Raw genomic sequence first — 25,586 nt, 5'->3', positions numbered from 1 at the left:
CACACTGTAGGTCACTCATTTCACAAAATTCCACATGCTCATTGTAAACTAGTCTTCACGTGTCCAATCAATATTCACGTCTGTGTGCATGGACAAATGAAAAATTACAATAGATCCTGACCTGAGATCTATTAGTCAGTATAGCAGGAACATTCATTTTTACATCTGGAAACTGCGTGTTTGATTTCAGGACAATATCAAGATTTGTAATAACATGATCAATAATAATGTGATTTCCTTTCAGTTTCAGTTTTAATCATCAACAAGATTTCAAATCATGTACATTTTATTTTGAAATTAGACCCTCGATCTTGAACAGCAGTTGAACTTTATCTTGTCCGTGTGAACATTCGCTAAAGCCCACCACACCTTAGTTGTTGTTGCTCCACCTGTCAAGTTTTCTGTGATAATGATGGCGGATGTATCACATATTTTTTGTAATTTCTTAACAATGGGTCCACAATTAAAGGCAGCTTCTTGCTTCTAGAAGGTGACTGCAGATTTCGTCGGCTAAAATGACACTGGCAGATTTTGACAGCTGTAACTAGCCAGCGTAAGCTTATGGAACAAGTAGACCTATGTGAGTTGTTTGAAAACTGTCTTCAGCTTTCACCATTTCCAGCTGAATCACTTTAAAAGAAGAACCCTGTAAAAGGGGTCTTGAGTGTGTGTTTCAGACATGGTATAATGATAACAGACTGAGGTTAAAGCTACACCTTTCAGGCAAAGTGATCAGTGTAGAAGATAATCCATTTTAGGTAGAAATGTAATCTAAATAACATAACACTTCAATGGTTTTGAAGCTAATTATAGAAAAACACTTGGACAAGAAAATAGAGATTATATTTATGCTTTAATGTTTTTTTTATTTCCAAAGAGTATGCTTCACTTTTACAAGTGAATAATATTTTATGATGGAGGACAACCAATGAGTTTGGCAAATGTAACACTGTCAAATGCAGTCACCCACAGGTTTCTGAAAAGTGGTTTTGAAGCTCAGAGTGAGCTGCTCCACTGTCGCCATCTTGGCAGTGTCTGTCTGACTCCTCCTAAAGATGGAAAAGGTGGGGCGCTAATGGAACTGAGACTTTGATTCATGCCTGTTTGTGGCAAGCATAAGCTCACCCACCTGTCACTCAAAGCAGTACACTCTCAATTATACATAACTTTAAGCTCTAATTAAATTTAAACAGGTGAGTTATATAATAATTCACCCCCGTACAGTTGTCATGGTGGAGGAAATTAAGCTATAGACACCCAAGGAGCTTTTTGTACCAGGCTGTAAACATGTTTATTTCTGCTGTAAAGTTGGACATTTTAACGTAACGGAAGTCTATGGGGATTGATTTGCTTTTGGAGCCGGACTCAAGTGGTCATTGGAGGAACTGCACTTTTTTTGGCACTTCCATGTTGGCTTCATTTTTCAGCCTTGGAGGTTGCCGCTTGGTTCCCACAGGGTGGATGTTCCAGTTCTAAAAAGGTGTTTTCCTAATGTGACCCATAACCTTACAAAATAATAAAGTTAGCAATGCCATGCCTCTTGCCTGTGTAAATAAGATATAGTAAATTAAGCTAATTAGCTAGAAATGCTAACATTTCCAGGAGCTTCAGTTAGAGCAGGAAACTTTTGCCTGTCTTTTCTGGTTTTGTAAAAGCTAATCTTGGGAAAGTGGTTAAGCGAATGGTCACTAGCTTTGAAGAATTAGGCATTCACAATTTTAGTTAAGCATTTTTGTTGTGTCTGTTAGCTCTTGTATTTGCAGAGGGGAGAGAAGTAAACTATTGCAAAATCATGCAAAATGAGTGACTCATCCCTCCTTGATTTGCAGTGACTCCATCTCTTCAGGACTGTAAAAATGTTTCAGTTACTTCCTGTTTCCTGTAGCTATGTAATCTGAAATTCACACATTTTATATTCTATTTGAAAATGATCTTATAAATGATTTTATACCAGAACCATAAGATCTACATATGTCACATATTATATCATCACATCATCACACAGTTGTGTGTTTGTGTGTTGCCAGGCCTTCAGACCATCAGTGGAACTGTAATAATTCCTCCAATCAGAGGATGATCATTTTCATTATTGACTTGCAGCAAGGATTTGAATATGGACAAGTGATGGTCACACCAACAAACAGGATGTACTGTAGTCTTTAGATAACATCCATCCTCCTGAACACCAGCCAACAAAAATGATTGAGAGTCTTTACATCTCCAGTCTTTGTGAGTTCACACAACAAATAAAAACACAATACCATGTACACATCAGAGTCCTCATGGTCTATTTCACACTTTGGACTCAAAGTCTGATCTGTGTCCTCACTGTGCTGGCCTGCATGAACTGTGTTTAGGTTGTGGATGTGTAGGAGGCCAACACAGCAGATTGTCTGGAGTTTGGCCAGTGGAGCTTTAGCTGAGATCAGTTTGGTTAAGTTGTCTGTCAGTTGTCTCTCAGCTCAACAGCACTCAGTCCAGCTCCCACTTGTTCAGCTCAGCTTGGATCGACAGTGTGAAATAAACTCAGATGCATCCTGCCTCTCGTCTCGCGGCGCTGCAGCTTGACATCTTTTTATCTCCTACTTCAGGAGCCACTGATTCACTGAGGAAGAGAAGAGAAGAGAAGAGAAGAGAAGAGAAGAGAAGAGAAGAGAAGAGAAGAGAAGAGAAGAGATAATTAGTACAGAAAGGATAAGCAGAGTGCAGTGAAACAGAATAAAGGGGTGCCTCAGGTTTCAGAAGTTGAGAAGAGAAAGATAAAGTGAAAATAAAATGTTTCCCTGAGAAATGATAATGAGAGGCAAGGTAGGGGAGGAAAAAAAGACTGAAACTTTGTCCCAATTCCATACTATTTCCTAACTGTGCAGGTTATGAGTATGTAGTACATCCACAGTGAGTGCACACACAAAATATGAAACAAAATGAACTGAGCATGGCAGTGAAAAGGCTCCAGAAAGAAAAATATATAAAATATTTAGAAAATCATTTTGCTTTCTCTTTGTGAAGTTTAACTGGCAATGACATTCAGTAACAGGTGGCTGTTGCTACTACGATGTAGTACGTAGTACCCACTATATAGAATTAGTATGTTGTGTGGATCTGGGACGTGTCAACTGATTTGGGAACTCATTGATTTGCTTTCTCTTTGTTTTCAAGTTGTCAGCAGCTTTTCAAACTAGCTGTTTGATGTCTGACAGTTTTTTTTTGTTTTGTTTTTTTACAGTATCTTCAGAAAGTATTCAGTCTCGTTCAGTTTGGCCCACTTTATTGTCTTGTAGATTTAATTTAAAATGGATAAAAATATCACGTTTGCCAGTCAGTCTAGATTTAGTCACCCAAAACAACAAAGTGAAAACATGTTTTTAGAAAATGTTGACCATTCACTACTTTTTCTTTGCAGAAGCCCCTTTGGGATCAATTATAGCTTTGAGTCTTCTTGGCTATGTCTCCAAAAGCTTTGCACACCTGGGTTTGGGCAGTTTATCTCATTCTTCTTGACAGATCCTCTCAAGCTCTGTCGGATTGGATGGGAAGCATCTGTGAGCTGCCATCTTCAGTCCGTCCACAGATGTTCTAAGGGGTTTAAGTCTGGGCTTTGGCTGGGACGCTCATAGACAGTCAGAGACTTGTCCTGAAGGCACTCCAGTATTGTCTTGGCTGTATGCTTCTGCTGCTTGTTGTGCTGGATGGCGAAACATCGCCCCAGTCTCAGGTCACTTGCACTCTGATGACCAGTCAGTCAGTTCCTGAATACAGGCTGCGTGAATTTCTCTGTGGACTGGGCACTTTGATACTTTCACAGTATTAATATAGAACCTACACCTTTATAGTATATGGGACCTTTTAAACTTGTGGTTAGAGCTGACTCAGGCTTGCCTTGAACTTCCTTCCGGCAGACTTCCCATGATGCACTGAGCACCCTTCCCCTCTAAACCCAACCAGTTGAGCCAGATGGCTGCTCACCCAGAGCCCGGTTCTGTTCAAGGTTTCTTCCCGTTAAAAATGAGTTTTTTCTTTTCCACTGTGGCCAAGTGCCTGCTCACCGGGGAATGTTGGGTCTCTGTAAACAATATTATGGGGAGTACAGTCCAGGCCTGGTCTATATGAAAAGTGCCCTGAGACAACTTCTGTTATGATTCAGCACTATCTAAATAAAATTGACTTGACTAAAGTTTAATATTCAAACATTCAATGAGCTTCATCCTCAATAACTTTTCTTTTTTCTGCTGATTTGCATCAGCAAATTTAATAGTTTTGGACAACAACAGAGTTCTGAAGCACAGAGGGGTAAGATATATCAGGCAATGGCTGCTCAGGCAGTATGTGTTAATAGAATAAATGTATTGTGGCTGCTGTTTTTTAAAATTTGATTTAATGATAACAGCAACACAAATAAAGGCAGTCTCATCCTTAAAGAGCCCTGACACACCCAGCTATCAGCTGGCTTTTATTGGAACATCTATGGCCGACCCTCACCTGCAGTTTTTGCAGTGTATGCTACAATGTTTGCTCAATTTGGCCTTTCAGTATGTTAAATCTGGCACAGTCAGTGAGAAACAGCTCTGACTGGTTGATGAGTCCTGAAAATCAGCAATTCCAACCATTTAGTTCAATTTCTCCTTATTTTCTGCATCTGCTTCATCTCCTTTTGGATTCCAAGCACACTCTAGATTCAGAGTGGTATAAAACCGGCAGAGTAATTGGGTATTTCTCCTCCTCGCTGCCACAGAACATATGCACACGTTCACAACTTTTAACAGAAGTTGTAAAACATTGCAAAACTTTTCATCAGTCAAAGTCTATCATTGAGGACAACTTTGTGTGTCAAGGCCCAAAGAGCCCACTGCTATCAAATGAAGAAAACCAGACTGAACTAAAAGGACTGGAAGTACAGCGTGGAAATCAATGGGTGTGAGCAAGAGAAGAACAAAGTGAAAGAGAGGCGAAGAAAAATTCAGAGTGATTAAGTCTGTGAAGGAGAGAAAATAAATTGAGCCAAAAGAGAAATACATTTGCTTATTTCCACCAGGGATCCTCTCATCACCAGTGAGTGCTGTCTGCTTTCTGTAGCTTCACTGTGGACTGTGAGAGTTTTTAACTCAGCTCTATGGCCTGCTGTTTGATTATCCGCCTTTATCACTTCTGTGGAGAATGCAGTAATGTTGGACTGCTGTGCCTGCAAGAGAATATCAGCAACTTAACTGCAACTACAGCTAATGGCTGCTTCCATAGACTGTATATAAAGATGGATGTAGCCTCCGTGACGTCACCCACAGGTTCCTGAAGAGCTGTTATGAAGCTCAGAGTGATTTGCTCCACCGCTGCCATGAAATATGGGCAAAGCGGTGGGGCGTGTGCAGCTGAGACTTCTGCATATGCCAGTTTGTGGCAAGCATACGCTCACCCACACGTCACTCACAGAGGCCATGCACTCATTATACAGAACTTTAAGCCTTAATAAAATGTAAACAGGTGAGTTATATAAAAATTCCCCCCCGTACGGTTGTCATGGAAGAGGGAATAAGCAATAGAGACCAAAACTGTTTTTTGTACCAGGCTGTAAACATGTAATTATAATTATCATTTATTTCTGCTGTAAAGTTGGACATTTTAACATGGGAGTCTATGGGGATTGACTCACTGTTGGAGCCAGACTCTAGTGGCCAGTCGAGGAACTGCAGCGAGGAGGAGGTTGCCGTTTGTTTATCTCAGTGTTTGCAGTGCTTGCCAATCCAGAACTGGAGATGTGCAGCAGTATGTACAATACTACAGTACAATATATACTCCGACTGTAACCCCATGACGTATCCTACAGTTTTATAAGCAGGCTTTCTGTGTTTATATGCAATGGGCTTATCTTTGGTAATGATTCAGTGTCTAACATTAATGAGTAGACTCAATGAGTATCATTGCAGACTCCTGGGATATTACTAATGTCCACTTATTGGCTGGGGCAGGTTACTGTGTTGTACAGGTTTAGCTGTTGTTGATTGGCCCAGTTTTCCCTGAATGCAGCACTTTCTTGCTGAGTTCATATTTAAGTGGCACACTCAAGTGATTTAAGAGCTTGTTGCTTGTTGCATTCATTTAAGTGTCATGATGCCTCAGTCTGAATGAATATGGAGTTCGCAGAGTTCATAGTTGTTATAGGAAAATTCTCTCACTCTGACTCTCTGCCTCAGGGTCTTTATGCCGGCGCTGTCAGGGGGAACATCCACCGTTATAACACCAAACTGCGTAACATCCAAAACTTTTGAATATTATGAAACTTCTTTTGTCGACATCAATGTTTATGAGCTAGCAGAGTCTTCTCTTCTTTCCTGCCCCCTGCCAACATGTTGGTTTATTTCTTGCAACATTACCACCGCCGACTGTCAATCAGTGGAATAATGTGACACTGAACACATGCATGAGATACAAACAAAACACAATATCTCCAAAATCTCCACAGGGTAGCTTTAAGTTAAGGACATTAATTCATGGTGTCCATTCCAGTGTCTGCCTTGGGTGAGGGAGTTTAGGTATCTTGTGGTCTTGTTCATGAGTTAGGTTAGGATGAACCAGGAGATCAACAGACGGATTTGCCAGATGACCGTCGTTCCGACCCTCAGTTATGGTCATGAGCCCTGGCTAGTGACCCGGGTAGTGGCTGAAATGAGTTTCCTCTGCAGGGTGGCTCGGCTCAGCCTTAGAGATAGGGTAAGGAGGTGGTTCAGGCATGTTAGGATGCCTCCTGGAAGCCTCCTTCCATTGTTGGTCTTCCAGGCACGTCCAACCGGTAGGAGGCCTTGAGGTAGATCTGAACTACTTTGCTTGACTTTGCTGTAAGTGAAGGAAGTTGGATGGATGGATGGATGGATGGATGGATGGATGGATGGATGGATGGATGGATGGAGACTGAGGCAGATAAGAAGTCAATGAGCACTCGGTTTCCAACCAGCACGCCAGAGTCCACTCAGATCTGCCACAGTTTAAGACGATGTTCCAGAGATCAGACTGTGTTTGTTTTGCATAATCTTATGAACTTTGCTTCTGACTGATCCCAGCTTTGCCTGCAGCATTTGGCTGTTAGTTGCTTGTTAGTTATTCAAACAACAGAATAACACAATAACAATATAATGAGAAACTAATCTGATGGCACCACAGTCATAACATCCCCAGCTCTCAGTTTTCTGTTTGTGTCATAATTTCAACGAGAATTCGTGAATCCAATTTAATATACCATAGGTTGAACTTAACACATTTATTACAGTTATGTGTATTTTCCTTTATTATCTGTATGTTTCTCTCCTCAGCACTGCCTACATCTACCATACCTGACTCCACATGTCAATGGGGCTAATGCACTGCACTATTCTAGTCTTACCACCACTTAAAGCTCTTTACACTACAAGTCATATTCACCCATTTGCTCACAACCTTGTTAAGCACTATTCTATCACACACACTCACACACTGATGATACATCAGGGATAATTTGGGGTTCAGTTCACTTTAACATGTGGACTGAAGGAGCTGGGGATCTAACCACTGATTAGTGGACGACCCGCTCTACCTGCTGAGCCACAGCTGCCCTGGATATGATGTTGTAGCTAGAACCTGTGATATAACTAAACATTTTTCTAACGTCTCGTCCAGCTCAATTTTAATTAGGTCCACATATTATATCTGCAAATGTTCTCTAGGACTGTGCAGAATATGTTTACTCTCGGTCTGGGCTCTATTCTCATTCTTCCCTCAGCCAGTGTCTCTTTAATTTTTTTCATAAAGTCTCATCCTATTTTCTAAGAGTAGTTTCAGACAACTCAGTGTCACCGTGTCCTCTGTGCTCTTTGACCTTGAACAGAGAAACTTCGGTTGGCGCTCTGTTTTGTAACGAGCCATTATCAAAAGGAAGCAAAGTCCATGAAAACCATTGATGCTGTGGAGAGCAGATCAGTAACAAAGATATTCACAGGACACAAAGGAGGCTGAAAGTGTATTTCTCCTGAAGGATATCAAAACTCCTACACTCAACACTTCCACGTGTGTGTGTGTGTGTGTGATGTATCAGCTTTTCTTTAACTCCAACTAGCTCACCTACGCATACCTGATTTTACATCCGCACCGACAGACAATATATAGACACACACACATATGGTGTGGGAGTGTATTGTCTATGTATGTACATCTATTAAATAATTATATATTATATAATCTCCCTCTCACTCCCATGTGTGTGTGGTTGTGTGTCTGTGTGTGTGAGAGGGGGTGGAGGGTGTCATCCTAAAGTTTGAGGCCTGGGAGTTTGAGGGTTCAGTGCAGTATCTTAGCCGTTCCTACAGCTGGACTCTTCTGGACAGAGACTTAGGCCCTGTTCAGACCTGGTGTTAACATCCATCTCAGGTGATCAATCAAAAGTGGTCAGCTCTAAGTTCAGGTGTAAACGCAGCCAACATTATCTGATCATGCGCAGTGTGAACACAAATGTGTCCTGAGCCACAATGAAGAACCACCTACTCTACTGACGTCCTCTGTCACAGTCTGATTAGTCCCAACATAGTTTCATACTGAACCCAAAATATTTGACTATTTCAAATGGATAAAAAGTTAATTCATTTTTAACCAGCGTTTTAAAACAAAGACGATCTCCGTCCAGATGACCGTTTTAGCTCCACATCAGAAACGATCTCCGTCCATACAATCACACTTGAAAACACATATCACATGACCACTCCTGAACACCGGTCATGTGCATGCCAGTGTAAACAGGAAGCAGACTGCCTACTTTACAGTTGATTTGTTACAGAAAATACTCTGAACGAGGAACACCTAAGACAGTTGTAGCGTTAAAATGCAGAATTTAACTGAACAGCCGCTAGCAAAGACAACAAGGTCAGAAACACTTGCAACCTGCAACTCATGACTGATCACCTAATCAGGAGACCCATGTGGGGGTCTGTGTCATAGTTTCCAAAAGTCTCCATTTTTGGTCATACACCCTACAATGCATCCTTAGACTTTCCTTTCTTTCTTTTTTGGCCATTTTATGCCTTAATTTGACAGGATAGTGTAGAGAGACAGGAATTTGAGGGACAGAGAAAAGGGGAATGACAAGAGTGACAAGATGTCTGGCTGGCCAGAAGTCAGACCGGGGACTCGCTGCTCAGAGGACCTGTGCTCAAATGGTATGTGCCCTAACCACTCAGCTATCAGGTCACCCCAACCCCAGCGTTTTCAAACTGAAATAGAGACAGCAGCGTTTCAAAAAGTTTCAGTTTTCGGGGCTCAAGAGTAGCGTGGAGGTCAGGCCTAAAAGTAGCATAAGTGATGCATTTTAAAACTAATAACTATTAGTGTGCATGAAGCCTCAATCCATTACAGAATGACTAAGACTAAGACTAAGTCTAAACTAAGAAAATCCATCTTAACCCAGTAGAGATGTTGTGGATTGACCAGCCGCTCACAACAGACATCCTGAGAATCTGTCTGAGCTGTAGCAGTACTGCAGAGAAAATTGTCCAAATTTCCTCCTGAACATTGTGCAACTCTGATGAGCAGCTACTGGAAGAACTAGTTTGAGGCTATTGGTTCCACCAGTTATTAAATCCAATGGTTCACTTACTTTTTCCACTTTACATATTATTTTCAGATGTGTCTCTCCCTTCTTTTGCTCAAAGGAGAATCTCAACACAGGCCTGACAAAGAGCCCTGCTCAGTCAACCTTCCCTCCCTGCTCCATGCAGCTTTCATGATAAGCTGTATCTCTATATTCATAAGGACCAACAACTAACTTAAACCTATTTCAGATTCAGAACATGAAGGATTTCACATTAATATATCTTTCTGTTAGGAGTCTAAGTAAACTAGACAGAAGCTACTGATGTAAAACAAAGACTAAGAACCAGAAAAGTCAATTCTTAATTTGTCACAAAATTATTCGTGGCTAATTATCACATTTTCACTACTTTAATTAATGCACCCGTCCTGTTTTGCGGTGGCAGTGAAAGGCATCCTTAAATGTCAAGTCTAACTGCAGGATGAGTGAACGTTCTGCTCATTTCCTGCAATTTCTCACAGTTTCACATCACTGCAGATGGTGCTTTGTGACTTTCATACATCAGGGGATAGTTTCTATTTTTACAGTGGTTTGCTTTTCAATTTTTTTTCTGTGAAATGCGGTTTTTAAATATTAAAACAAAGAAGAGGATCCATTTTCTGAGGCAACAGAATCAACTTTATGTGTGAAAAGACCCAAAATGAACACTGTGAACAGACTACTTGATTATTATGAGCAAATTATTTAAACAGCATGTGTATAGGAATGATTCTGGGCTATTTGTTCACTATATGCCATCTCCACTATATTTCATTTTCCCAGTGGTCCCAGAGGCTATACTCTTAAGCATAAGTGGAGTGGCAGAGCGCATCGGAACAACACTACGCCAGTTTTTTCTTCGATCCGATCATCACTAAAGCTTATGCCATGCAAGAGAGCTAATAAAAACAAATTAAATGGTCAACGTTGTAATATTGATAGATAAAGTGAACTGAATAATTTCCAAATGTCAGTCATGCACTGAGTAACACGCAAGAAAACATTCCACCTTAAAAGACGTTGGTAGCTGCAGGTAGCCTCTGAGCTGCTCAGTGAATTAAATGGTTCATTAGTAAAGATGAAAAGACAGAAAGCATTTCACTCATCATTCACTCTTCTGGCACTTTCTTTATCTGTGATGCATTTACACAGACACATGAAAAAGCCAGTCTGTTCCACTTGGACAGCTTGTGCTGCTGGAAATGAAAGCTAGCTCAGCTACGTTTTCATAGCCTAGCCTGTTAGCTTAGCTTCATCTCTGCCTGCACTGCAGCTTCTTCACTTGCTGCTTAATGCTACGCTAATTACAATTTGCTAGATCCATGGTATCGTCAAACACTACGGAGCTGGCTCTTAACTTTCCCCCTCTATCCTCAGTGTTACCTCTGTACTGTGGGCGGAGGGCGCGGTTATTGGGGCAGTCGCGACCCTGCTTGCTGAAGTTGATATTGGTTCGGATGCAGCGCTGCAGCAGAGGCTGGGTGGGCCGGGTGTTGTCGCTCATGCTCATGAAGATCTTGTAGGGCTCATTCTGGCTGAGGAGGCGCAGGGAGTGCATCTGTGGAGGACAAGTGAAGGGTTAAAGGAGAATGTGTGGAGTCTGAGACACAATTCAGCTTAGCTCAATTTAGTTCAATTCAAGAGGTAACCACCATGTTCTGATTTAACCGGCAGTTAATCGCCACTAAATGCTGGTTCCAGGAAGTGTAGAAGTCCAGCAGTTTTTTAATTTATCTATTCATTTTTGCAACAAGGCAAGGCCTGAGGACATAATGTTATTTTTGTTAATTAATGAGGAAGAGTTTAATTACCAAGCCACTCTTAACAGCACTGGACTGTGAGACGATTTTGCCATAGGATGACGCACAATTGTCCAAAATCCACACAAAAGAATAAATACATAGATGCTATGGACGTGCAGTTTTCCATTTTCTTTATCTATACAAAATCAAAAATGAACAACTGTGAGATGTTGGGACTTTCAAGGTATGTATGTTTCTTCTGTTCTACAGACAAAGAACTCAATTCCCCACAGTTCCTCACTGTTCACACCTGGGGACGAGTGTGTGACATGTGACGCCCCAGGGTGTCACCGAACAAAATCAGATCTCTGTCTTTGTTCTTTTTCTTCTCTCTCTTGCTGGCCTTCCCACAGCAGACTGCAACACTCTCCTCCTCAACAGCACTAACCAGTTTAGGATTAACTGAGAGTGAACCAAGTTTTTTTTCAGTATCAGCAGCTAACAGCGGAAGTCACACAGCCAGACAGGACTTTACCCCACCAGGAAGCCTCCCAACTCACTGGACACCTCAACAACACTGGAAAGGACCTCTTTGTTTGTTCCAAGGACTGGGCAACGTTAACTGACTGGGCCAAACCTCACCTACCATAGCACAGCTAAGCAGCAGAACTGGTTAATGTTTTGTTGTTGTTTGCTTAGGCTGTGGTTAGTCACAGAGTTAATCGAGTACTTGTACGTTCACACACGTACCTGTAGTACGTCTCAGTTCTAGAACCTGCATGCTGCTAACCTCCTCCCTCTAACCTGGTACCTGGTAGCCTTTGTCTGTGTCTGTGTCTGTGTCCCACAGACACAGACACACAGACACACACCTGTATATATTTTAGATTAGACATTGTCTTTTGCTCTGTACTATTGTAGCTAAATGCCTTTAAGTATAACTACTGGTGTGTTTAATGTTGCACAAGGGTGAATATTGCCGACCTCTACTCAGTAGAAGTCCAATCCTTCAACCTTTACTTACTGTTGCTATGGTAATTTGGTTATAGTTATTAAGTTAATTGTTAATCAGAGTTCCAGATTAATAGTAATAATTTGAGACTGAACCAATATTGGCTATTTCGCCTATGTTTTTTAGGCTGGTGCCTTTAATTCATTTTAAAGTTATTATTTAATATTTATATTTTCCTAATTTATGATAGCCAATAAATTGATAAACGACCGAATGTCCAAAATATGGTATCCCACTTGTGAGGCAGAGCTCAGCCCAACAGAGGTGAATGATTTATTTTGTGGGTGAAAAACACTCAACTGTGTGCTGGGTGCCAACAGGAAGTCAGTGGATCCAGGTCCAGGTTGCAGTGGAAACCAAAGTACAGACATTAGAGAAAGGGCATGAGGTACTTTCTTGAGCTCCTCCTGGAGGATCCCAATGCATTCCCAGTCCAGATGGGATGTGTAACCTTTCAAGCTTGTCAACTCATATTTGGACCTGCCAGGAATACCCTCAGAGCAAGGAGTCCAGGACGCTTCCAAATCAGAGAAGAGCTCAACTGGCTCCTTTCATTGCAAAGCAGCAGGGGTTTCAGTCTGAGCTCCTCCTGGATGTCTGAGAGTCACACCCCATCCCTAAGGGTGATCCCAGACACCCTGCCAAGGAAACTCCTTTCTTGTTTCTTGCAACCAGTCTCATTCTTATTGTCTCAACCCTACTGCTTACAGGCTGAGAACCTTCTTCACTCGAGCAGTCCAGTCCAACGTGCTCCTTACTACCGACAGTGCACTGATCTTCCTGTGGATCTAAGGCTCTGTCCACACTACTGCGTTTTCATTTTCATTTTTACATTCAAAACGAAAACGATCTCCATCCAGACGTCCGTCCATAAAACACACATGAAAACACATAAATACGACCATTCACGTACACTGGGCATGTGTGAGCCTGTGTAAACAGGAAGCACATTGTATACTCTGCAATTGATTAGTTGCACAAAATACTACAAACGAAGAATAACAAAGGCAGTTGTAGAGTTCCACAGTTCTGCCACGGCATGAGTGAAAAGTGTCAGGAAGAAGAAACTAAACAATAAAAGAAAAAAAGAGAGATGAAGGAGAAAGGGGACGATGATGATGAGAGAGAGATTGAAAGAGCTGACAGACAAGTGAGAGCAAAGGACAAGTGAGTGAGCACAGGAAGTAAAGAATGTGATAGTAAATGATAGATGGTATATGGCAGTTGATTACATTGCAGCTGAGCGCTGCACTAGATTGCATTGTGCTGCATTTTGTTGGTGAGCTTCCTGATTTGAAGAAACAGGTTTGAATCCAGCTGCTCGTCGGTGTTATAAAGCGGATTTTTGGTCACCTATGATGTTTAGATGTATAGCTGTCACTGTGACTGCATGCAGATGATGTTTTTTTACATCACCTTCAAAATCTACTTCATTCACATTAGAGAACAGGTGGTTTCAAGATACAGATGAAGGAAGAGGACATTCACAGAGCCTCAGAACATTGAGAGGCAATAGAAGTGCAAGTTAACATTCGGATGGTTTTGTGTGTGTGTGCACTGCATTTCATTCCATTTCCGTTACAGCCTCTTTTATCTAAAGCACTCATGAAAAAGCAGATGCCTTCAGTTACAGGTTATGAGGTCATAATTTGCAATTCAGAGCGTCCTGTGCGCGCAACGAATTTAGAAATTACATTTTTAGCCCCAGCCATTATTTTTTCCCCCATGTCACATTTATGTTTACTGCGCTCGCGTACCTGCATCTGTGTCACGTAGATGGGCTTGTTGATGAGGATCCACGTGGACGTCTCATAGCAGGGCGGGATGGTGATGGAGCCCTCGTAAGTGATGTAACGTGTGGTGTCAGGGTAAAGGTCGGCTATGTTCAGGCCCATCAATAGGAACGCATCATCTAAACAGAGGAGAAGAAGAAAGAGGGAGGAAGAGAGTGTTGAAGCGCTGCAGTGTGTTGTGTGAAAGTCTGTTGTATTCAGGCTCTGAAAAAAAGAGGAGATGAACTGTGTGTGCGTGTGTTTGTGTGCGTGTGTGTGTGTGTGTTAGTGTGGTTGATGTAGAACACTGTGTAAATGTATAATGTTTGGACAAATTAAAAGGAATGATTTTCCTGGCTGAGATAAAGCATAATGTTATGTTAGAGCAGAGAAAGTGTGTGTGCTCTTGTGTTGCAGTTTTTCTCAATTGCTTTGATGCAATTCTCCCGTCAGAAACATCATTCTCACAACTCTTAATGCAGTTCTCAAAACAGATCATCATTTCCCCACAGTAATTAGCATTTCCTATTGTATTTGTACAAGCTTCATTTGTATCCACACGTAGTTCACTACTAAAGAGGTTTTCTCATTGTGTTGATGCATTTCTTATCTGACTCTGACAACTCAGAGTTTGTAGCTTCGTCACATGGAATGACAGACCTCCCACTCACTTTGATACAGTCCTGCATTGCATTAGTGTTTTCAATCAAATCATTTTAAACTCTTTTCAAATATGTATGAGAGAGCAAGGCCATACACAGACACACACACACACACAAATATATATACAGTAATGTATATACATATACATATACTGTATGGTGTGAATTTATTCACTAAAATTGCACACAAAGTGCAAAGTGCCACAAATCTGCTGCAAAACTAAACACTGCATTGAAAATATAATGAAAACATCTAAAAAATAAATATTTGCATCAAGTGCCAAACACTTTTTTCAGTATAGTAAATATTTGGCTAAAACTGGCTTGTATATATATTTCCATACAGTGTTCTTAAGTGACAGGACAGTGATCTGTTGAGAGGTCGGGCTTTTGTACTGGTGGTTTAGTGTTACGAGAAATGCATTAACTGTTTTGAGAACTGCATTAAGAGTTGTGAGAACGATGTTACTGATGAGTGAATTACATCAAAGCGACTGAGAAAAACTGTAATCAGAGACTAATCACACAATCGCATTATGGCGACTAACTTCACACTGGTGGCCAAAAAAGGTGGTTATAGCTTATTATTTCTTGGTTAATATTAATGACTAATATAAGGAACTGTAATGATCTCCTAAGTGACAAAAACAAGATGCCGTGTGTGTGTGTGTGTGTGTGTATCAGTGTGGCGCTGCTATATTTAGCTCCATTAACCTGAGGGAACACTCCAGAGGGTCATACATCTTGAGAACGAGGTTGGACGACAGTTTGAGGCGATGTGCCACTGATTTGCGTGAAATTAAGAGCGCTTTCCTGCTGAGGGAGAACACTGTAAAAGTCCTGTGTGTGTGTTTGTCTGTGATTTTTATGTTACATTGACAGGTCTGCTATTATCAAGAAGGAATTGTATACTAGCAAAGAATACTCTGTAACAAAAGATGATGCATTGCAAGCAGCGCCAATGGGGAGAAATGGTGTACACTTCCTGTCTTCTACGTTTGTTGCTGCGACAGAAACAGGTTCTTAAAAGATCATTTTTTCCTGATTTCTCTGTTGGAAAAACACATAGATACCAAAAAAATGCATAAGCACTATACTGGGCCATTTAAGTGCTTACAGACCTACAAACAATTAAGTATCAGTCACTGTGACTGTGGTGGGGTGAAAGAATCATAATCTGAGAGAACAGATTCAGACCTGTGGTGGTGTAACCCATGTGCCACAGTTACAGGAAATGATTGTCTCCTTCTCAACTGTCTCTACTAGAGAAACAAGATGAGCATGTTTAGTATTTAGCACTAGTATTTAGTGGTGTGGCTCTAGGGATGTTGGTCCGTCCACCACTTTGGTCCATAGTGAAAAATCTCAACAACTATTCTGGATGAATGAAATTTAGTGCAGATGTTCACGGGTCCCAGAGGATGATTCTGACTTTTCCTTTTCTGCCACCATGATGTTCTACATTTATCATTTTAAGTGAAAAATATTGTAAAAATGTCATAAAATTGTCCAGCACTTTGGTTGTGACCAAATACCTGCTAAACTGAATTGTTCCCATCAGCCTCAGCTGTAGGATACTTTGTGTTCTGCACCAATTAGCAAATGTTTGCATGCAACATCTCACAGCTTCAGAAAGTCACATTCTCCCACTTTATCTAAGGCATTGTAACAGCCAATGAGATGCCCATTGGACACCAAGAGTTCATTGGACAAAGGAGAAAATAGAACCAAGAGTTGCTATAATCATCTCATACTATGAAGCAAACAGTGTTGAAGATCATATGGAGCATTTTTAAAGATCTCATTTACACTACGAAGCAGATACAGTCCTGTAGATGTTCAAAGCAGAATTAACTTGTCTAGGGACAAAAAAAACAGGCAGAGGGAGGAGAGACACACAGAGAGAATGAGCGATATATGTGTGTGTGTGTGTGTGTGTGTGTGTATGTGAATCTTACGTTTGTAGTTGATTCTGGTGATTGTGTCTCTATTGAGCATGCGGTTGAGGAAGGCGTTGGAGTTTTCAGAGAGCTGTGAGATGACAAAGAGAGAGGGAGATCAAATATTCATCACAAACCACTGTACAACACACACACACACACACACACACACACACACACACATTTGCAGAAGTACTCACATCTTTGTCTTCTGACTATATTCATGGGGACCTGTCATGGACATAAAGCATTCCACAGCGCCTTGCGCTAATCTTAGCCATCATACCTGAATGCCTAACCCTAACCCTAAAACCAAGTCTAACCTTCAAACAGCCACTTAAACTTGGGTCCAGCACTTTGGTCCCCACAAAGCTATTGGTCCCCACAAGTATAGTGGGCTCCCAGTTTTAAGACCCCACCAATATAGGAAAACAAGCCCACACACTGTTCTATCTGTTCTGTGGTCATATAATCAAATCATCTCTTTAACAGATGTATTTGTTTCTTAACTGGCCCTTCGCCTGTTCCCCTGCAGGTCACACTGACCTTTATGAATATGGAGACCACAGCGATGCCATGAGGGCTCTTCGTTGCCTCGCTGAAGTTGGCGTACAGATCCTGGTTGTAATGGATCAGCTGGACCTGAAACAGAGACACAACGACACAGAGCATTACAAGCTAAATTACAGCAACTCAAGCAGACTGAAACTAATGGATATTTTTTCAGGATCATTCAGCTTTGATTAATTTGCAAATTTCCTGTTTCATTTTTAACACTTTCTATCACGACAGCACAACATTTCAAGATTTGCTATAGACCAACCGAATGAAAACTGGTTAGTTAGTTGAAAATTTATGATGATGAAAATTTTTCTCTTTTTATTTGATTACATTTTGTTTCTTATAATTAATCGAAAACATGACATAAATAACCAGATAAAAATCAGTAAACATACTCGGTTACACTAAACAGACCAAATAATTAACACAGACACATAATATTACAATATCAATCAGGCTTGAAAACCTAAATAAGATTTTAAAGAATGAATAAATTAATAAATTAGAGAAGCAATTTTTTTATTCATCATTTTGACGTCTTGCTTTTAATTTTTTTAATTTTAATTCGTTTTTAAAGCAGGTTTGCTCGTTTAGTTTAGTTTTATTTTTTTGAAAATTCTCAGTTTTAGTTTAGTTTTTTGTTAGCTTTAGTGTTCATTTTAGTTTTTTGTAATTTGTGGTATTGGTCAGGGGTGACATTCAAAAAGGTCAGAAAAAGTATTCTGTAATAAAAACTCAACAAAGCATCAAACCATTTTAAAAACATATTCACTGAGGAGAGATGAACAATCATCAACAAAAGGCAAATATAACGGATGTGTGTTTGTGTGTTTCAGTCATTAACCAGAACAATTCAACTGGACATAACAACAACAACAACAACAACAACAACAACAACAGAAAATGTAGATCTGGGCACAAATATGTAAACAGTTGACACAAGTTGTGTAAATGTGTGTAGTTGTGTTTCTGAAATGAGATGCAGGTCGAGTCAATCTGAGAGAAAAAAACATGAAATAACTCAAAAACCCAGCAACGTCTAGATGTTTGATTCATTCAGATGAACCAACTCAAAATGAAGTAGTCGTAGGAGCTGCAGCTCTGTGGCTCATAAATAAAATACCTGACTTGAATACTCATAAATACACTTAAAGTGCACATTTACTGGTTGTACGCTGAGAGCCAGAAAGCTGGTAAGATACTGCTCCACCTGATACAGCTAGAAACTGTCATATCTGTCAAAATACCAGGTTTGAAATTAACTGACAAAGACGAAAACCAAAGACATTTTCTCTATAACTTTAGTTTATTTTAGTAATTTTTTTTATAAAGCCTTGTTTTTATTTTTATGTCATTCACATTCAGTTTTCGTTATTTTAGTTAGTTTAGTTTCAGTTAATTGTAATATCCCCGGTAGCAAGGCCACTAATGCAATTGTACAAAACAAGAATCTATGGATACAGTTATGTTGGTAATGTGCCCCTCGCCTTGCACAGTCATTGACTCTCAGTCCGTCCAGAGTCTTTGCTGATGAGTGCAGACACTGTGAAGAAACCTCTAATATTTTCCAGCTCTGCTGCTGTTAAACTGCACAGTTTTTTTGTTATCAGAGCTTTTTGTGTTTGGCTGTAAAATTTGTTTTAGTGAGCCTGTATAAACCTGAATTATTTGCAACTGCCATTGCAATGCTTTCAGTGTGTTTTTTAATCTTGGTTTTATGCCCTCATTGCACTCTCTTGCTGGAGTGCTTCTTTTTTCTTTCAGCTTCAAGCCTCAGTTGTACTTTAGTTTTTTTCAGTTTTAATTTGGTGGAAAAAATTAAGGCTATACACAGTGGTTAGTATCGTCTCCTCATAGCAAGAAGGTCCTTGGTTTAAATCCACTTACAGGCATGATCCATGAATGGAAATGTAGTGAAACAGTGTTATTGGGCTACATGCGGACCACAATCTGACGTCTAAAGGAAAATCTGGACCCTGGTGCTGGATCAATAGGGAATTCATTCAGTGAAGTGTTACTGAAGAAGGAAAAGGCTGCAAGCTAACAGTTTGTCAGCAGACTCGTTAGCTCAGTCACTAGTGGGACAGTAAGTTCACACAGTTGATTGAAAATATGTATTTGTACTATTGACTCTTGTCATTATTGTGTGGCGTAAACCATGGGACTGTTGCAGAGCAGATTTTACTCTGAGGAGGTTCAATTAAAGTGAATGATGCAACAAAGATAAGATATAGTGGAACGCTAACCCCAACCCTATTTATGTTGCATTTGTGTTGCAGTTACATTTTTCCTTTAAACCCAACACCAAGTACAACAAACAAACACATGCATAGAACTTAACCCTGCACACACAATCGTATATTAACCCATAAAAGACAATGACCAGAATGATTGCATATGAAAATTTCAATTCAATGAAATATGTTATATGATCATATGTATATTATATTATTATAGTATAATGATATATTTAAAATTATCATATTGTGTAAAATCTATAAATAATACATTTTCACAATATCACTACTATATTATTTTAAACTATTTTACATTACTATCATGTTTTCTTTCTTTTTCCTTTTGTTATATATTTTATTTTTTATATATTTTTACCAATAAAGTTGTTACAAAAAAGGAAAGCTAACTAAGTTACCCGGAGACAACAGTCTCAGGTTTATTAAAAAATAGAAAAAAAGACTCCATACTTTATAATTCACAGTCAGTGGCTTTTGAGTAGAATAACTTTTTTTCAAGTTTAAAACATCCCATAATCATTCCTAGTCCGGTGGGAATGAGAGGGCGGGGCAGCGTTCCTGCATTTGAGTAGTATAGCTCATCGAGTCAGTAAAGAGATGAAGGCTACCTCACCTTGTCTGGTCTGGGGCAAAATCAATTTGTTGGGGGGACATCAAATACCGCAGTCAGAGGGCTAGGCTCAACGGGACATTGTCAAATTTCAGAAAAGTTTTAGAAGAATGATTTCCAAAAATCAACAACCAGAACACATGAAAGAGTGTGAAGGAGTGAAGGAGTATGATGAACTAACCCTGAACTGGATAAGTGCATATAGCAGAGGGGTGTATCTTGCTCAGGGCCAGGCCCCAAATGTCATCTGAAAAATTAAAATCTAGATCCTGTTCTCATGCAGTTCTCATAGCTGACACTTGGCACTCAATGTCGTTTCCATAGCAACCCAAGCTAGACATGAAAGTAGATGAAAATGAATCCAGTAAGACAAGCAGCAGGTATTTGCAGCTCAATAGTGAAATAGAAGTTAGGAGAAGCCATCCCCCTCGTAGGTTTTGGTCACTGAATTGAAGTTTTCCATGATCAGGAATATTTATTATTCCAAATATGATGAAATAATAGAATCAAGAAAGATTTGATATTAAGATAATAGAGGACACTGGAAAAGATACAGAAACATAGGGAGAAGTTTCACTTTGACTGAATTTATTCAGCCAATGAGAAACAGGCAGAGTGGCTTCCTCCATTTTGGACTCTTGGCCTCTCGACTCTCTGAAAGGTCAGCACTGTGTCGAGGGCTTCTCATCTGTGCTTCCCTGATGGTGGAAGAAGCTACTGAATCCTATCAGAACCAGGACGTCCCTGCAACCTGTCGTCAACGTGAAGACTCAACACCTCCTCTCCTAACATTTCTAACTAAGCTCTTACTATGCACTTTTGGTACATTTCTTTACCTGATCACCTTCACTTATCAAAATGTACGGCTTGCTATTGGTCAACGGTCACAGTCAATGGTCATAGTGAACTACACCACAAAATTTCCATTTTAAATGCAGGTATGACCAAGCATTAGAACTAGAGATTACATTTAAATAAATTCCTTCTACGTGTCCATGTTATTTATAAACCAACCAACCAACCAACCAGCCAGCCAGCCAGCCAACCAATCAGCTAACCAACCAACCAGCCAGCCAAACAAACAACCAAGTAAAGCTACATTTCAAAACCTCCTTTTAACTTCTAACAGTAAATACATATTTTGAACAACTTGAAGTGTTCATATATTTCAGACTCATGACCTGTTTGTTCAAATACCTACACCAAATTTCATACATAGGGGTGGACGTGTCCCGCGGTCCGCTGTCTCAGTAATGTGTGCGAAGTACATGTCAGTGCCATTAAATCTTTATAGCACCACACCACCTTTTAGTAGAAAGGAGAATTTGACATGATAGACCTCTGGCTGCATCTTGTTTCCTAGCAACAGTCAATGTTCGTTTCTTTTAAACATGACCACAATATTTCCCCAGCTGAACTAATTAATATTTATATGTTAAAATGGATCAATTTGATGAGTAATGGGAAACAGCAAGCAAAAGCTGTGATAAACACACTGTTCATACTGTAACGGGTATGAAGAGAACCCAATAGCAGCACAAGTGAACCAGGTTTTAGTTTGGAAAGTCTTTATTTGGCAGATCAAAACCGGTACACAGCTAACACGAGGATGGCAGCAGAGAACTGGATTCAGGTGAGTATGGCGGGGTGTAGATCCGGTCCTTGAGACGGAGTCGGTGGGACTGACGTCACCAGAAGAGGTGAGCTGGCGAGGCGAAGCTGACAAGGTGGGTCTCTTGGTGGAGCAGGAACAGGCTGAGTGCCAACCAGCCACAGGCAGACGAGGAGCAGAAAACAGGCAGGCAATACTCGTAGTCTGGGACAGAAGGCTGGTGGATTCACCGGGGCTGAGACGTGAGGTGAAGGTCGGAGGCAAGTCGGGTCGATACCGGGTTAGCAGCCCGGGAACAAGTGCTGGAGAGTCAGGCATGAGAGCGAAGACAATCTGGCAAAGAGTGAGTGGAGTGAAGCTTCATATCTACTGGCTTGATGGAGATGGTGAGCAGGTGAGAGTGGCAGGTGAGAGCAGTTAGGCTGAGCAGCAGAGCAGGAGAGGGGCAGAGCAGACTGTGACACATACCTGACATGAGGCACAGTTAGGGACAAGCTGGTGAACACAGTGAAGCAGTTAACAGCTACAAAAAGAGAGATTTTTTCCCAGGAGATGGAGGGGACTAAAACAGAGCTAAAAGGAGGGTGAATTTTAAAACGATCCTCATCAAGTAGCCAGAAACATGACTCCTAAGGAGTTCTAATGTGGCCTCGTGTCTGCTGGATGTGAAAATGCCTGGACCATCTGAACTAATGGTGAGCCCAGCCCCCCCCCCCCCCCCCCCCCCCCGGAAAAGAAACTAATTTCAATCACTTGTATCCTTTATCTCTTTCTTTTGACCAAATTATACGGATCTTATTTTACCACCATGGGTTAAGGTTAGTCTAGTATCCATGTGGTTCCAAATGGATGTGAGTGCACTCTGTATGTACACCTGCACATCTGCTTGTTAATGCAAATATCTAATCAGCCAATCATGTGGCAAATAAAAGCATTCAGCAATTGTCAAAAGGTTAATTTGCTGTTCAGACCGAACATCAGAATGGGGAAGAAAAAGTGACTTTGATCGTGGGATGCTGGTGCCAGACGGGGCTGGTTTGAGCTTCTGAGAAACCGCAGATCTCCTGGGATTTTCCCACACAACAGTCTGTAGAGTTTACAGAGAATTATGTGGAATACAAAAAAAAAATCATCCAGTGAGCAGCAGTTTTTAAGGCAAAAAATCTTGTTAAAGAGAAGTCAGAGGAGAATGGCCAGACTGGTTCAAGCTAACAGAAAGGCGTCAATAACTCGGATAACAACACGGGTAACAACTGTTCTATGCAGAAGAGCATCTCTGAACAAACACATCAAATCTTGATGGGATGGGTTACAGCAGCATTAGACCAGCAGGTTCTTATTCTGTCAGCCAGGAACAGTTTAGTGAGGCTACAGCTGGTGAAGGCCCATTAACACTGCACAGAAGAAGAAGATACTAACCAGTCCTCCAACCTGAACAACTGTATAGGTCCTTTGTTCAAACCCTCTGATATAACCCATTAGAGTGTGTCCTGCAATTGCGTCTCCATGGAAGCAGGCGTAACGCACCTCGGTTGTCACGAGGACTGTTTTGTTGATCCACCCTTCCACCAGAACTTCCTCCTGACGTGGACTTTATCTCTATTTATGCTCTGTCACTGCACTTTTCTCTTTGCTCCTGTCATAATCACTACGACCACTAACATAACTATGGGTTATAAGGTTCTCAAAGATACAATGCCTCATGTGACGGATCCTGTTTTCTGCTGCCACATGCAGAAACATTTAATATTTAAGTTGGGTTCTCAGCCACCTCTATCTCAACTCACCTTTGAAACACACTGCAGTGACCCGCATCGTGTACAGGACACACACTTCACAGCAGTGGAAGACTGAGCGACCCTCTGCTGAAAACACACATTTGTCTCCTCCTCATCCCAGCAGCATCCCAGACGTACACAAAGCTTGCAATTCTGACTTGTGACGCCGTCGGAGGCCAAGTCACCTTACGTTTTTCAGTTGGACTTAACAATGTAACGTTACTTTAAGTTGGCCCACTTCCACGTATCTCCTCCTGGTCTCTTCCAGAGCTGGAAGACTTCTTTAGACACATTCAGCCACTTTGTAGTAGTTAACTTACGTTGTTTCGCTCTCACTGTGCCAATCCAGCTGGAGGAGACAACTCATTCTCAAAAAATATGAATTTCTATTTATTTATTTTTGAAAACCAAGTTGTGACACCCCCAAAAAATCTTGAGACCCCCCCCGTTGGTCCCAACCCCAGGTTGAGAACCACTGATTGAGACAACATGACTGTGCTCGGGTTGTGAAGACCACTCCACTGGCCTCAGGACTCATTGGGAGATTCCAAAATAAACCCAGAGTTTTTAGATCTTCTTTGTTTGCAGGCTTCACAAACTTTACAAAGTTGTAGTTCTCTTGCTCTGTCCATTGAATTTTGACTCAACCAATGAGATTTTTTTTTCTTCTGAACATCTCTGACAGATGTAGAGCCACAAACCCAATCTGCATAAGAAGAGCATGAAGCATCTGAAAAGTTTAAAAGCTATTTTTTAACATCTCAGTGTGCCTCTCTGGAGACGTTGGATTTGTAAAACAAACGCAGAGTTGTGATCCCTGCAAAATCCGAGGGAATCTCGACACAGCCTCAGACTCCACAGAGACGAGAGAAAACTTTGCTTTTCCAAATTTGACAAACAGGTTTGAATTGCTTTCATGATGGATAACAAGATGAGCTCTGACAACCAGATTGTTCACATGAAAAGTTTCTTAATGAGAGCTGACTGTTTCAGAATAACTTACTCTTACTATAAGAGCTGTGTGTGTGTGTGTATCTCCCTGTGTTCGTACATGCAGGTGTGTGTTCATCTGAGATAACACGATCGTCTAACCATCGTCTTATCGAGTGTGTCTCCGTGTTGTCGCCTCACCTCTCCAGGAAAGCCCTGTCCATTGAGGAGGTGCTCTGATCCCTGGGAGTCCTCGCTCCCGAAGTGGAGGCGGACCTCCTCCAGCCGGTAGCTGTATCCCAGCGGACCCCCCGAGATGTTCACCAGGTGGGCTTTGTCCGGCCGCAGGGACACATGCTTCCCTGTGTTGTACATGGTGCCTCCCATCTACAGAGAAACAGACAGAGAGGGATTAATAATAGTTTTTCAATATCACGTTACATAATATATACTGTAAGTTATATGGTAAGATTGCTTTTTGTTATTAAGAAGCTCCTTTATCAACAGTATTTAAGTTAAACATGACATGTGCAAAACTAAGTCTATTTATTTTCCATTGTTGCAGGAATTTACTGAGTCAAAATTCATTGTGGTTTCTCTTTCAAGTCTAAAGTCCAGTCACATCTCACATATGTCAAATCTTACATCAGAGGAGTCCGAGTCAGTTCCTCTCCAGGAACGACACAGGATTGTCTTTGTAGCCTCAGAATAACATTTTACAGATGTTACAGATGTTATTTTGAGGCATAACAGATATATAAAATCAAACTAAGCATGTGGCAGTGTTTGCTGTTTAAACATACTAATAATAACAATAATAAAATATTATTATTATTATTATTGTTGTTGTTATTATAACTAGCAGTAGTAATAAGAATACACTCGCATGTTAATTGACAGTGCTCCTTCCCTGCCCAACCAGACCCCTAACAACATCAGCTCTGCCCTTAACAATGAATAACAATAGCACCACTGCATCAGGAGTGTCCCGAGGCAAAGATCACTCCTCTACAGGCCTGACAGATCTCTGTGAACCATCGTTAACATTAATGCTGATTGTTGAACCGTGAACCCATCTGCGAAATGTCCAGACATCTTTAAACAGAGACGGATATCAGCAGCATGCAACCAC

At 40.8% G+C, this 25,586-nt stretch overlaps 1 protein-coding gene across 1 annotated transcript in view; it reads right to left on the bottom strand.

Moving 5' to 3' along the window:
• Nucleotides 1–834: 834 nt before the first annotated feature.
• Nucleotides 835–25,586, bottom strand: part of LOC130185782 (carbonic anhydrase-related protein 10-like) — a 107,933-nt gene continuing 83,181 nt past the window's right edge. The window contains exons 4-9 of the mRNA XM_056402430.1: nucleotides 24,656–24,841; nucleotides 17,255–17,350; nucleotides 16,727–16,799; nucleotides 14,092–14,246; nucleotides 10,964–11,138; nucleotides 835–2,605 (exon numbers count right to left, since the gene is read on the bottom strand). Of these exons, the coding sequence (XP_056258405.1) occupies nucleotides 2,583–2,605; nucleotides 10,964–11,138; nucleotides 14,092–14,246; nucleotides 16,727–16,799; nucleotides 17,255–17,350; nucleotides 24,656–24,841 (708 nt within the window). The 3' untranslated portion in view covers nucleotides 835–2,582. The remainder of the gene's footprint in view (nucleotides 2,606–10,963; nucleotides 11,139–14,091; nucleotides 14,247–16,726; nucleotides 16,800–17,254; nucleotides 17,351–24,655; nucleotides 24,842–25,586) is intronic.

Source organism: Seriola aureovittata, chromosome 17 (assembly GCF_021018895.1).
Source record: "Seriola aureovittata isolate HTS-2021-v1 ecotype China chromosome 17, ASM2101889v1, whole genome shotgun sequence".
NCBI lineage: Eukaryota > Metazoa > Chordata > Actinopteri > Carangiformes > Carangidae > Seriola > Seriola aureovittata.
The sequence above is the reverse complement of the archived record's forward strand: the minus strand, read 5'-3'. Positions and strand labels throughout refer to the sequence as shown.